Genomic DNA, 13,548 nt, shown 5'->3' on the forward strand with positions numbered 1-13,548 from the left:
GTAAGATGTAGTTCTACACACATATTGCATGTGAAGTGCACCCATATTTAGTAGTTTTTCTTTTAGGTGTCGAGTGCTGCTGTACACCAAAACCACTGAATATATGGTAGAGAAATATGCTATTGGTGTAGAATTATAGCATACTATATGTTTATTGATCTATTTATCTATTGATAAATGGCAGATTCACAATGACAGAAACAGGGTCAGCAGTACCAGAATGAGCCTGACACCTAACAAGTGTCAACTGTTTCAGTAACAGATCAGCCTTAAGTCGATCCTCAACGGGTTGAGATTAACTCTTAAAGAACGGGTTCACAATTTTTCAGTGTGTCTTAAAACAGTCAGGCGTCCATAGTAACAATGAAAGAGGTTTTCCTAGCTGTCATCATTCCTCTTGTTCATACTATTAAAAGATCCCCTTCAAATGTGCTTTCAATGTAAGTGATGGAGGACAAAATCCACAGTGTGTTCACACAGTCATTTTGTGCCAAAATGCATTTAGAAGTGTATCTGAAGCTTATATGAGGCTTCAGCAGTCTGAGTTAGTCATATTGAGTGGATATCTGCCACATTTACAGTCTTTTTAGAATTAAATTCCCTCTTTGTGTTTCCTCAGACAGTGTTTCCCTGTTGAGCTGTGGTGGAAGTATAGTAACAAAAAGAGGGACTTTGGCACTAAAAAGACTTTAACGTTGAAAGATATCTACTTGATTTGACTCATTTGGACACTGAAGCTTCATATTAGCTTCAGATAAACTTTTAAATACATTTTTGCACAGAAGGAGGACTGGATCACTTACATAGTAAGTGCATTATGAGGGGATGTTCTAATTCCAGTATGAACAGGAGGAATGATTACAGCAAGAAAAACATGTTTCAAAGTTTATTTGAGCTGACGTAAAAAGAGAACTTCATACGTCCATGATGGGAATCTGAAACACAGTTACAGAAGTTGAAAGTAGATGGCGCCCTTTAAAATATCTCCCACAATGCACTGCTGGCTCAGCTGTCAGACTCCTTCTTCCGGGTTTGTCCAAGCCGCCTCCACCACGTGAGAAATACCTTGTTATATCCATGTCAACAAACACCATAATTATGAACGGAGATGAGGATGAGGAGTTCACAGCCTTCGTGGCTCTACACGCCGGGGCCCTGCAGTCTTCAAGAATACCTCAAACCTACTGGAGGAGCCTCCATCACAAAATCACCAACGAGGTGTGTGTTCTGCTAACTAACATCCAGCCGGTATAAAGCACCGTGTCACACATGTTAGTGTGATGAAGGTAGTGCTCATGTCTCATTGCTTTAGTCCAGTCAGTGAATGAAGGGCAGCTCAAGACCAAAATACATATTCTCATTCTGCTTTTCTAACCCGCAGACGTGTCAGAACTCCTGGCGGGAGTAAAATGGGCTTATTATAAAGTCATGAGAAATAACATGTACTTTATTTGAGATGAACGCAACCTTAGCTTATGTTACGACTCCATACCCGCCGGTGTTCTGTCGAAATCTGTTCACCTGTCGATATGTGTGCATGAATATGTGCGACTAAATAGTGACAAAACACAAGTTATCATTAGAAAGGGCAAAAGCAAAGAGACAGGAAATTGCAGCCTACCTCAGTTCCTTTTCCCTTCAGAGCAAAGAACATGCCAGAAATCTTGGTGTTATTATAGATGCTGATCTTAACTTTCACTGTCATATCAATAATGTCACAAGATCAGCCTTCTATCACCTCAAAAACATCTCAAAAATCAGAGGCTTTCTGTCATATTCAGATGCTGAAATATAGTATTGTATTTGATTTAGTCCAGGTTCAAGAGTGGAGCTAACAACATATTAAACGTGTTAAAGTAGCTTCATTAGTGGCGTGTGCTGAAGATGACACACAAGCAAACCTTAAATTCAAACATCCTCCAATTGATTCTGGTAATGCCATAATCTGTCTTCTTTACATGTCACAGATTTATGATGCTGGGGAAGTTTTCGGAATCATGCAGATCCAACAAGATGATGACGAGGCAGAGGATGAGCAGAAGAAGGACAATCCTGGAGCAGTGATTGGATGTAAAGTGGTTGTGACCCGGGACAGTGGACTGCAAGCAACAGAGCCGACCAGGTGAGGGCGCTGCAGGCCCAGAATATCCCCCTTGATTGAAGCATTTAGATTTAGGAGTGTGGGAGTGAAATTTGAATTTGCTGTGATCACATGGAGGGAAAAAGATAAGCTAGAAATCCATGGCTGTATTTTTAAATTCAACAGCTATGGACACTTAAAGGGGCCATTCTAGTTAGCACTTTTACATGACACAGTGTGACACATTGTATTTTAAAATGACAATAATTGAGCCTTTTGTCTTTAATAACTGAATGAATTGTTTTTCATTGTCATTCATTTTTTACGCCACATTAAAATCAAATGGCAACACAGAAAGAGGTGTAGTGCATTTCAGTGTTGTCCAGCAGGGGGCAGCAAATACAAGGGACTGGTAATATTCATGGTATGTAGTAACATTAACTAACACTCTCCTCTTTCAACTATCTAACAATATCAATAAGTCATAGGAAAAATGTTGAAGAGATTTTCTCAACGTGCCCCTTTACCAATTAGCAGCATTTTAAAGTGTTAAAGTAGCTTCTAGAGACCCAGAGTACAATCCAGACTATTCCCATCAATCTGCACTTAACAACAGCACTCAAAGGATAGGTTCACAATTTTCAGAATGAGCCTCACACTTCAGTAACAGATCAGTCTAAAGTCTATCCTCAGTGAGATTAACTCTGTAAAAAGACTGTAACGTTGAAAGATATCTACTTGATTTGACTCATCTGGATGCTGAAGCTTCATATTAGCTTCAGATCAAATTTTAAATACATTTTTACACAGAAGGAGGACTGTGGATTTTGGCCTCCATCACTTCCATTGAAAGCACATTTGAAGGGGATCTTTTAAAAAGGGGAATGATTACAGCAAGAAAAACCTGTTTCAGTGTTCATTTGGGAACCTGACTGTTGTTTTTAGACAACCGTCCCCTACAGAGAGAATAGCTGCTGTTACTGAGGGAACTCAAAGGTCAATGGGAGGTTAGGGTTTCAGTTGTCAGGGACTCTTGATGAAAAACAGCTGGCGGTGTTTCACTTTAAGCCTGCAGCAGAGTGAGACATAATGGTGCCACAGAATTATTTCAACAAAGTAGAAGACTAGAATCTGTTAGAGGACATTTGTTGATCATAGAGACAGTAATGACACCAGTGTACATTATACACATACACAGCTGGTCATTTTAATCACATATAATCATCTTGTCTTGTATAATGCCTTTTGCAGCTCATAACAATTAAATTCATGTCAGTGGTGTCATTTTCAGAAAGTTAATTCATATTAAATAAAAAAAGATTTAAATGAATTTTAAACTGAGTTTTAGCTTTGAACCTAAACTTCTTAACCCTCTTTGCGGCCGTGCTGGTTGCAGTGTTTTCCTGGTGGATCACGCCTGGACGTACCGTGTAGATCATGCCCGTGAACAGCTGGAGCAGATCCCTGGCCTGCTGTCCAGAATGGCCGCCCTGATGGGGCTGGACTTCCACGGCGAGGTGCCTGATCCCGACACGGTGGACCAGGTGATGGAACTGATGTGGAAATACAACCAGACTTATCACATCTCCCAGGGGGTAAGTTAGAAAAACATGATCAGTCTCCTTAAATCCATACCTCCTTTCTGTGTGGTGCTTTCACAGCTGCCATTTGGTACGTCCCTGTTTACAAAAGCCTCTTTCACACACAGAACCTGCAATACTCCAGCTTTCAGTCATCAAGGTAGGAGGATGAGTTACACTGTGAATCTCATTTATGAAAAAAATGACGTGTCTGCTGCCATATGGCACTTTATGACTGTTCCAGATAGATTAGACAACGACTGTGTGAATCTCAGCATCTGGTTGTCTGCATGGTTACATTACATTTGTTTTGGAGTTGCTCCAGTTCCCTGCCATTTAAAAAAAAAAAAAAAAAAAAAAAAAAAAAAAACCTTAAATCCACCAATTCACTGCTTTTATATAACAGGATATTATGTATCTCTCCTGAGGCCCACTCAGGCTGCAAGTAGTTTAGTAGTTTTAAATAGATTAAAGGCACACTATGCAGGATCTTTCACTTGTTGTTTGTAAATACAACATTCAAATTTGGCCCCTCCTCCCCAGCTGAGCTCCACACACACACACACACACACACAGAGCAGACAGCAGTAGAGTACAGAGTCCACAGCAGTTGCTGCTGTAAGTGCAACAAAATCCAGCTGTAAGGGAAATGGTATGACTAATTTCTCAAACATCTGTTGAATAAGTAGAACATCGCCGCTGTGTCCGCCATTGTCAAAGCTTCCTCCTGTCTATGTCGCTATGTTTTTATAGTCCCACACTCACCCCCATGTGCTGTTATCGGCAGGGGGCTACATATCCACTGCCCAAAGTCCAGAAATGTCCTGAACACAGCAAAATAATAATAAAATACAGGCATACAGGCAAATTATGATTTAGAGGGATTGTTTTTGTAAGAGTCTATACACTGTTTTTTAAGGAAAGTCTTGTATATTATGCCTTTAAAATACCAAAACATTTTGTTTATGAGATTGTTATTTCTTCAATATTAATGTAAAACTTGATTCTTTTGCCACCTATTTCATCTGTTTCATTTATTTTGTGTCCTAGTACAGCCAATCACAAAGTATCACACATATTTGTTGTATAACGCGAGTGCCCCACGCACGCCGCGCATTGTGCGCTGGCTTCACGTAGAGGGGTTGTTTACTTGGCAGGAAGGACTTTCTTCTTTTTAAACCGGGCTACCCTCAGAGGTGTCAAACTGAGACTTTCCTGGCAGTGACAGTACATTCATCATTTTGCTTGCGGATCAGTGCACTATGCTGGCGGGCCCTTAGCCCTCAGGGAAAAAATGCGTGTGGATGCACTGGAGCTGACCTCTAGGGGGCAGCGGGGTGTCTCTCTCAGAGAATAATGTATCACACCGGAGCTTTTATGATTTTATGTGGTTTGTATTCAAACAGTTCAAAAATTATAAAGAAGAAAATATATAAAAAATAGAAATAAAAAAGGAAACTGGTCTGACTCCAGGCTTATTTAACCAGGATGGTTTTGGTTAATAATCAGACTTTTCAATTCAGTCTCTCATAATCTATCCATGTCTATTTATCGTTAAATCCTCAATTTGGTAACTGGCTGACATTGACCGTTTACAAACTCTCGATCTCTGGTGTTCCTATGCTTTTGTCAACCGTGGCAGGTGTAGCCCTCTTCCACCCTTGTGGCATCGGAGGGATAGTAGCTTAGACCCCTCAGCAATTCGGAGTCGCTGCCCTTCATGTCCGCCGGCCTACTGTCGGAGTCTGGGACTCTTACGCAAGACCCTCTATCTAAATTTACCATCAGGCATCAAGTTTTTCCTCACAATCAGCTTTCATCAATTTTACCAGAAGCGCAAAAGTGCACCAAGAATTTAGATCTATAATTACCCTCACTCTGAAGTCCTACCTCTCCGGGGGGAGGGGAGCGTTTGAGTAACAGGAAGCTCCTCCGTGGTGTGCGGCTTCAACAGGAAGCACTGCACTGCTTATATCTGCTCCTTTGCAAAAACCCAAGGCAGGGGAGGGCACGTGTCTAGCCCATCCAGACAAAACCAGTTTCTGAGTTCATGTCAGTTCATGTCACCTTGTAGGTATATAGACACAGGAGCACACAGCTGCACTTCCAGACATAGACACAGACGCATAATAACAAACTCCCCCCCCCCCCCCCCCCCCCCCCCCTTTTTTTTTTCTTCTACAACATCAACACTGCAACAACTTCAAAAACAACATGACCCATATCTGATATGTAACGCTGTAATGATACCTAGTCACACAACTTCTGATGGTAATGATGAGTACATTTTAAGAATTATAGTCTCAACAATAAAAAGATCAAGAGTCAGTGGTTACATGTCTAATGATATATGGATAAATTCAGAAATTAGAGAGCAAATAAAAGTAAAGGTCACATAAAAGATGTGATAACTGATATAAGTAGGATATAATAAATGACTTAACATGTGTGAATGTGTATTCATATGTGTTTTCTGATTTGGTGTGATGGGAGGGGGGTGCCTGTGTAAATGTGTGTGAGTGTGTGTGAATGTGTAATCCAGCTGACTTGCAGTAACCATTAAATGACAAAGTCAAAAAGAATATAAGGATACTTGACAGCACAGCATAGTCTATCATCCTAAACAAGATGACAGCTATAAGAATGTTTCTGACAATACACTGTCGGAACTCTTGTGGAGGCAACCTCCTTTAGTTTTTTTTTTTTTCAGTTGTTGTTCTAGAATCAACATATGGCAACAACAATAACATCACATACTTTTTTCCGCTCTCTCAACAGTTGTGTCAGGCAACTGCACAAATATAAAATCCCAATCTCATAGTAAGAGTGGTAAGCAAAGATGAAATATTTTGCAGTGGTATATGTGGTTTTATATCACAATATACATACAATATATTACTAATAGTCTTAGATGGTATTGATATCACTTCTCAAGAAAATTAATTTTGAAATGGATAAAATAACCAGAGAGGACTGTCTTTTTTTGCCTAATACAGGAAAGTAGAAACCTGACACATACTAGTAATGGATAATAATGTACTAGTAACCAAATGGTTTAATACACCCAAAGATGTGTAAGGGACAGTTCTAACTGATATGGCAAATCTCTGTTCACACAGTTATATTGTCTTACAGTGTATATTATCATATTGCCTGACCTTTTTTAAAATGGTTCTTATATTTTGCATGCTACCTTAGAGATAACTATTTTGGTGGGACATGCTGAATAACAGAAATGATGAAGCAGGAAGTTGTAGGTGTCCAATATTTGGTTTCTTAAAAGCTCCTGTGAGTAGTAATGTGTATGTGATTTTTTTCTTTTTTTTTTTTAAACTTTTTCCTGCAATCCAATGCTTGCTCCTATGAAAGTTGAATGCTCACTCAAAACATCTGCTAAATGAATGTTATGCAATGGAATGCAGAAACAAACAAAACAGGAAAAGATTGCATTTGCACATTTTTTTTAGAGCAGGGTGGACATGCTTGTCATCTTTCTGTCACTTCACTGTTCTCCTGTTGTGTTCTCATGTGCAGTCAGCAGAAGAGAAGGTCCCCGTGTGGTACATCATGGATGAGTTTGGCTCCCAGGTGCAGCACTCTGACCAGCCAAGCTGTGGCATGGCTCCCTTCTTCTACGTACAGGGCCAGCTGGCTTACACCGTGCTCTGGCCTCTGCAGGACCTGCAGGAAGGAGGTGAGAGCGGACGCACATCCACACACATAAAACACAGATAGTGATCAGGATGTGAGAGCTTGAACGAAAGCCTGTCGTCTCCATTTCCTTTGCTGCGGTCAGATAAAATGCACATTTATCGTGCTATTGCTCCACATCTATAAAACACAACTCCTCACATCAAAATTGTATCATTATTTCCACAGATGAAGTAACTCGTGATTATGCGTATGGAGAGACAAACCCCCTGGTGAGGCAATGCCGACTGTTACTGTGGAAACCATCTGATCTAGATGGGGTCAGCAGTGTCACCACTGAGCCCCCAGACTCATACTATGAGGTGAGGAGAATCAGTTTCACCTGTTCAGTTAGCATTAGCATGTTGCAGCTTTGAGGAGCAAAATAAAACCATAAAGAACTTAAATGAGAATTCATCTACAGTACAGCCAGTATCAGACAGACCTACCTGGGCACAGGGAGAACATGTGCCCCAGCTGGCCGGTGGGTTTGAACACACAACCCTCTTGCTGTGAGGTGACAGCAGTAACCACTGCATGATCATGCTCTACAGTGGAAGATGCAAAATTATCTTTTTGTCAGAGATCACTGACGTACAGAAGAACGAGAGGCCTCTGAAAAGAAATAAGAATCTCTCCAGCTCATTGTCACAGTCAACACTGTACTGTAAAATAAATACTAGAAGAAAAGGGTAATAAAAGTGTGATTTGTAGCACTATAGAAGAGTGTAAATGGCTTTTCTCAATTATGATTCCAATTTGGCTTATTGATTTCCTCAATCACACTGTTCTCTGCTGGCTCTTACAGCAAAATGACCTTCTATTTACAACAGACTGCTGTAAGCCAAGGTTGTAATTTCATTTAAGTCCCTCTACTCAGCATTCAAGACAAGATTATATCAGATTATGATGCATTTTTCAATATTTCTTGGGCTATCAAAAAGACTTGCATGAAGTTATTTTAATTTTGCTGGTAGATATAAGTAATGTATGTAAATGTACTATATTCAGACTGAGGTCCTAACATTCCTTTTTTAAATAGATTAACAAATAATCATAAGAATAATAATGAACTGGCAGGTAGAAGTAGCTGAAATGTACATGGAAAAAAACAACTGAATCATCTGCTTTATTACCTTGTAACCTTTAGCACTGTTGTAATGAACCAAATAAGAACGCTCTGAAATGTCTCAATGTCAGCAGACAAAAGTCTGTCCAACATTTATTTTGGCTGGAATTTGAAGATCCTGTTCAGGCGTCACCAAAACAAGTCTTTGAATTTCACACCTGCACAACAAAACATTGCTCCATAGTGATATTAGTGTTCAAAAGCTCCACAGGGTACCCTTAAGAGCAGAATATTGGTTTCACTGCCATCTCTTATTTCATAAATGAAATAGTGTAATATTCAAATATTATTGCACTCCTATCCATTCTGTCCTGGCACGCTTGTTGCATTCAAGTTTTATGCAGGATAAAATCCTCGCTGCACTCACTCTGCCCTTTTAATTTCTACACCCCATTAAACAAAAGTTATGTTTGATGCCTTCCAGAACTCCTGTTTTCACACTGTTTGCTCTATTCTCCTCTGTCCTCTCTCTCCGTTTCTCCAGACCATTGCACAGGAGAACAAGGAGCAGTTTCCCCTTGAAATCCAACCCCAAACTGTGCCCGAGGAGAAAATCCTCAAGTAAGTAGACAGCCATTGTACATCATCAACATCATCTTTTTATGAAGTGCACATCTGAATTTAATCTGATATCCTACATCCACAGTGCAGTAGGATGTGTAGCAAATTTAAAGAGGCAAAACTCAACATATATGAAAGGTGCGTTGTGATGTTTTAGAGGTCTGTGCCAACTAAAGCCATGAAAACTGCCTTATGTGTGCAATAAGAGGTGGTCTGAACAGGCGTCTTTATGTCCAAACATGTCCCAGACAGAGAGATGATTAGGTTTGAAAAAATAAAAAAAAATAAAAAAAAAGGAAGTAACATTTCTAATAAAATTACAACACACTAAATACCAAAAATGTCTTGCTCCTTTTCACAGCTCAGGTTGCTCAATTTCTGTCTTGTCTTTCTTTTTTTTTTTGGGTGTGCATTTCTGCATTTATCTGTTTTTCTTGTTTTTCTCTGACTGATATCTTCAGTTTTAATCAACCACGTTATGTGTGTTGCCGTGTACTTCTTTCTAATCGACTTCATAATTTCCGCTCTGTTATCGTGTGCTTTGCTTCCAGGGTTTACTCTGAAATGTCACAAGTAACAAACAACTTGACACATCCACGTTTTCAGCTGACAGAGGAAGAGGAGGAGGCTGACATTATCTGGAGTTACAATCACATCAAGGACTACAGGTCAGAAACCAAGCAACGGACACACAACCTGCGTACTCTCACACACACCTGTTGGCTCCATGGTGCTCTTTCATCAGTCACACAATGTAGGGAAAAATTTAGATTAATGGTGTGCTGTGTTGGAATATGAAAATTATGAGACCATTTTTAAAAAATGATCAGTTTTGATATAATTATTTTTATGAAAGTCTATAATAACAATTTGGCGGAAAGAGTCTCAGTAGCAAGCTAAGAGTTGGCAGTTTTGTGATGTATTATTATTGGTATATAGCACGAATAATAATCATATAAACTATAAACTACTACCACAACTGAACAACAAGACAAGAAAAATCATTATGGGAAAGTTATAACTAAAAAAAAGATGAGTCATAAAGGGGAACTTCCACCAATTTACATGTTACAAGTTAGCAAACCTCTGTAGCCTGCACCTCATCTCTGCTGGAGGCTAGCAGCTCCAGGCTACATTAGCTGCTACTAGCATAAAACAAACAAATCTGTACAGGCCATATAGTCAAATAAATAGGGTCAAGTTGCGTAGTGGGTAATGTAGGCACCGGGTTTTGACAAGAGAAGAATATGAACAAATAAAAAAGACAATATTTCTGGTTCTGCTGAATCATTTTTTATCCTTTTTTAAACTGTCCATTTTGACACTGTTATAGCAGTGCTAATGAGTGGGAATGCTCTTAAAACAATCCCCTCCAGACATGTTTTAAGATATACAAAAATACTCTGCTTTGAATCATTTCTGTCTGACATGTTTTTTTTCCCTCAGACAGCACATAAAATGACATCTCTTCCTTCCTCATTGAAAAATCCAGAATCTATGAATATACTGTACAAATATTTCAAAAGTTTATCTGCAGGACACAAGATGTCTCCTACTTCACTGTTAAGTCCATTTTCCATGTTTGTGCACTGCAGGCTTCAAGTTTCCACATCACACTTGTGTCACTTGCATACTGGACCATGATTGGTTACAAACTACAGTGGTTGTGATGTCACAAATCCTACTCATATTTACATGTGTTAAACTGAGATTTAAGGTGAGCACAGAGAAACTTTCATCCTTCAGCAGACGAATGTGAAAACAAACTCTGTACATACATCATGCAGCACAGAGAAGAGAACAACATCCAACTGAAGGAACAAGAAGAAAAACACATTTTTGAGTGGAGAGGGACCTTGGCTAATTGTAAATAGGCTAATTCACAAAGTACCTAAAAGCACCAGGGTCTGAGCAAAGTACAATGCTCTGTATGTGCCTTTGGAGCGGCGGTGTCAAGTAATAATCAGTTATGCCAAGTATCTGGTAGTGGCCAGAACCCTGATCTAGTTTATTGGTCAGTTGCCCTGTTTCACTCCTTATCTGGACAGACTGTTCTTGGTTTTAGAGTAATGACTTATTCTTTAGAGAATGTTGTATTCATTAATTTCAGAACATTGCAGGTAACTTCGCTTGGGAAAAAAAATACATAATTTCCTTTATCTGTTATGGTTGGTTGATTAGTAAGGTTATGCAGTCTCTAAACAGTACATAAAATGCTAGAATAACTATACTGTATGAAACTATTTTTATGCTAATGGCTCTATTTTCAAGTGGAAATAGACAACTTTTTGCTTTAACTTATTATGAAGTAAATGCTGATTGCACAGTGTAATGGCTATAGAATAATGACACCATTGGCGTTTAGATTGGTTCACTATAAGCCTTGCTGTCACTATGCAATTCAGTCTGCCATCGGGTACAATCTCCCAGGAAAATGAAGGCTCGATTTACTGCACAAACGAAGTGCGTCAACCATTGCACAACCAAATGAGGGAGAGGATAATTCTTTATGCTATGTGATAAATGTGGAATACTGCACAGTCAAATCTGATGGCACACTACTTATATCTGTGTGTGTTGGAAGTTGACTGAATAAGGGAGACTAACAAAGAGAAATTTGTCTTTGTATATTTATTTAGCTTTTGGGCAAAAGGACTGAAACCAACAAAGTGACAGTCAGCGACTGCAGAGGAATCGATCCCGAGTGCGTCCTCACCAGGGTTTTTATATGCATAAGAACAAATAATCAATAGTTACATTCAATGGAAGGATAGACATCAATGATTAATGACGGCATTTCCCAAATGAAGGCACACTCTTGTCTCAGACTGACAAAAAAAGGTTAATGTGCAGGCTAGGCTATATTTCAACATTACATCATTTAGCATGTAAATGTGGTTAACAGATCAGGCATTGTATTAAGAAAGACAGTTCATTTATAGTATCAGGGGTTCGAGTAAAGTTCAGCAGAAATGGAGCTAGTCATGCTTTCTACAAAACAGTATAACACAGAGAGTCACACTCAATACAAAGGTTATTCACTAAATGATCATTTTTCCTCTACACTGCTGTACACTATATTTTATTTGCATTGAGTATGCTACCTGAATAAACTTGTCTTTTGCTTTCATCTTGTTAGCTAAGGTAGCTAATAGGAAGAAAGCCCTCTACAAATCAGTTAGCTAAGCTACCAGCCCTACAGCCACAGAATACTGGATCAGTGTCCAGTCAGGCTGGTCTACTTAAAATCATATAATGTAAATAAATATAATAAATATGACTCATATCAATCACATACTAAAGAATTTCTATCTGCTTTCATGTCTCCATTATAGACTAAATGAACGTTACTCCCCCCTCCATCCTGACGCCAACCCCTGCTGTAGTTACTTCTTTGTGCAAAACAATGTTACTCAAACTATGTTATTACTATGCAATTCACATCATTACAATAACTTTTGCCTGTTCCCAAATTCAATGTAAAATTGTGACAATTTCAGTTTACCTCTTCAGTGAAAATGCTTCTTTCTCCTCTCTTATTTCCAAAGTGACATTGGTCATTTCTCCAGAGCTACACTCTGAGGACAACAGAAAGTGATCCAAGTGTCTTTGTGACAGTGGCTCAAACAATAATACCACTCAGAAATGCTGGGGGGGATTTTAAAAAAAAAAATCACATTAATTTCCATTGCTTTCAATTTTTTACAATTCCTGCAATTTTGCCAAAATAGGAGCACATAAAAGTTTGCACAATATATCACAGTTTTTGAGAAAAGCTGCTGCAAAGTCAAACATTGTGGCCACAAAAATCACAAAAAAACATAGAAAACCTGGAGGGACTAATTACTGCAGGCCTGCTGGAGATGTGGGGGAGGTTCTCACAGTAGTGTGTGTGTGTGTGTGCATGTGTGTGCATGTGTGTCTGTGTGAGTTAGTTCAGTTTAATCTAGGTGCTTCACAGGTCTTCAGATTGAAGCCATAAGCTTTGTAACTGTGTCTCCAGTCTCAGAGTGTTAAGGGAGAGGGGAGTGTGTTATTGTCCACTGTCCGAGGTCATGACAAATTATGTTCTCCTGCTTGAGTTTTGTTTGAAGACAGTGAAAGGAATTTAACAACATTTATCATTTTAATGTCTTTTACTTGTTTCTGCCATGTTCATTACTCCAGGAGAAACGACTCAGATGTCACATGTAGGCAGGTATTTGAAGCATGGAGCCCTGTATGTGTTTCTGAGTTTCAGTTTCAGTTTACAGACACTCTAACCCTGTGACTAACTGAACTCTGACCCTTGTTATATTTTGAAACTTAGGTGGAATGCAAAGTAGTCTTGCTTTTGTCGGAGGGTATTTAAGATCTGGCTGCAAATGGCAGAGAGAGATGTTGATCTTAGCCAGTGACATTGGATATGTTTCTCTCTCCAGAAATATAATGCATTGTGTTTTTGATTACACTACTTCAACTGCCAGTGCTCCTTGTGTCTGTGTGTTTTCTTGAGTGATAAAGGCAAT

The 13,548-nt window shown here is 39.2% G+C and overlaps 1 protein-coding gene across 1 annotated transcript in view; it reads left to right on the plus strand.

Moving 5' to 3' along the window:
• The first annotated feature begins 993 nt into the window (after positions 1 to 993).
• ttll12 (tubulin tyrosine ligase-like family, member 12) overlaps positions 994 to 13,548 on the plus strand; it is a 34,799-nt gene continuing 22,244 nt past the window's right edge. The window contains exons 1-7 of the mRNA XM_044343777.1: positions 994 to 1,218; positions 1,968 to 2,122; positions 3,477 to 3,675; positions 7,195 to 7,354; positions 7,540 to 7,673; positions 8,964 to 9,040; positions 9,592 to 9,708. Coding sequence (XP_044199712.1) covers positions 1,078 to 1,218; positions 1,968 to 2,122; positions 3,477 to 3,675; positions 7,195 to 7,354; positions 7,540 to 7,673; positions 8,964 to 9,040; positions 9,592 to 9,708 — 983 coding nt within the window. The 5' untranslated portion in view covers positions 994 to 1,077. The remainder of the gene's footprint in view (positions 1,219 to 1,967; positions 2,123 to 3,476; positions 3,676 to 7,194; positions 7,355 to 7,539; positions 7,674 to 8,963; positions 9,041 to 9,591; positions 9,709 to 13,548) is intronic.

The sequence above is a fragment of the Thunnus albacares genome, chromosome 23 (assembly GCF_914725855.1).
Source record: "Thunnus albacares chromosome 23, fThuAlb1.1, whole genome shotgun sequence".
Taxonomy (NCBI): Eukaryota; Metazoa; Chordata; class Actinopteri; order Scombriformes; family Scombridae; genus Thunnus; species Thunnus albacares.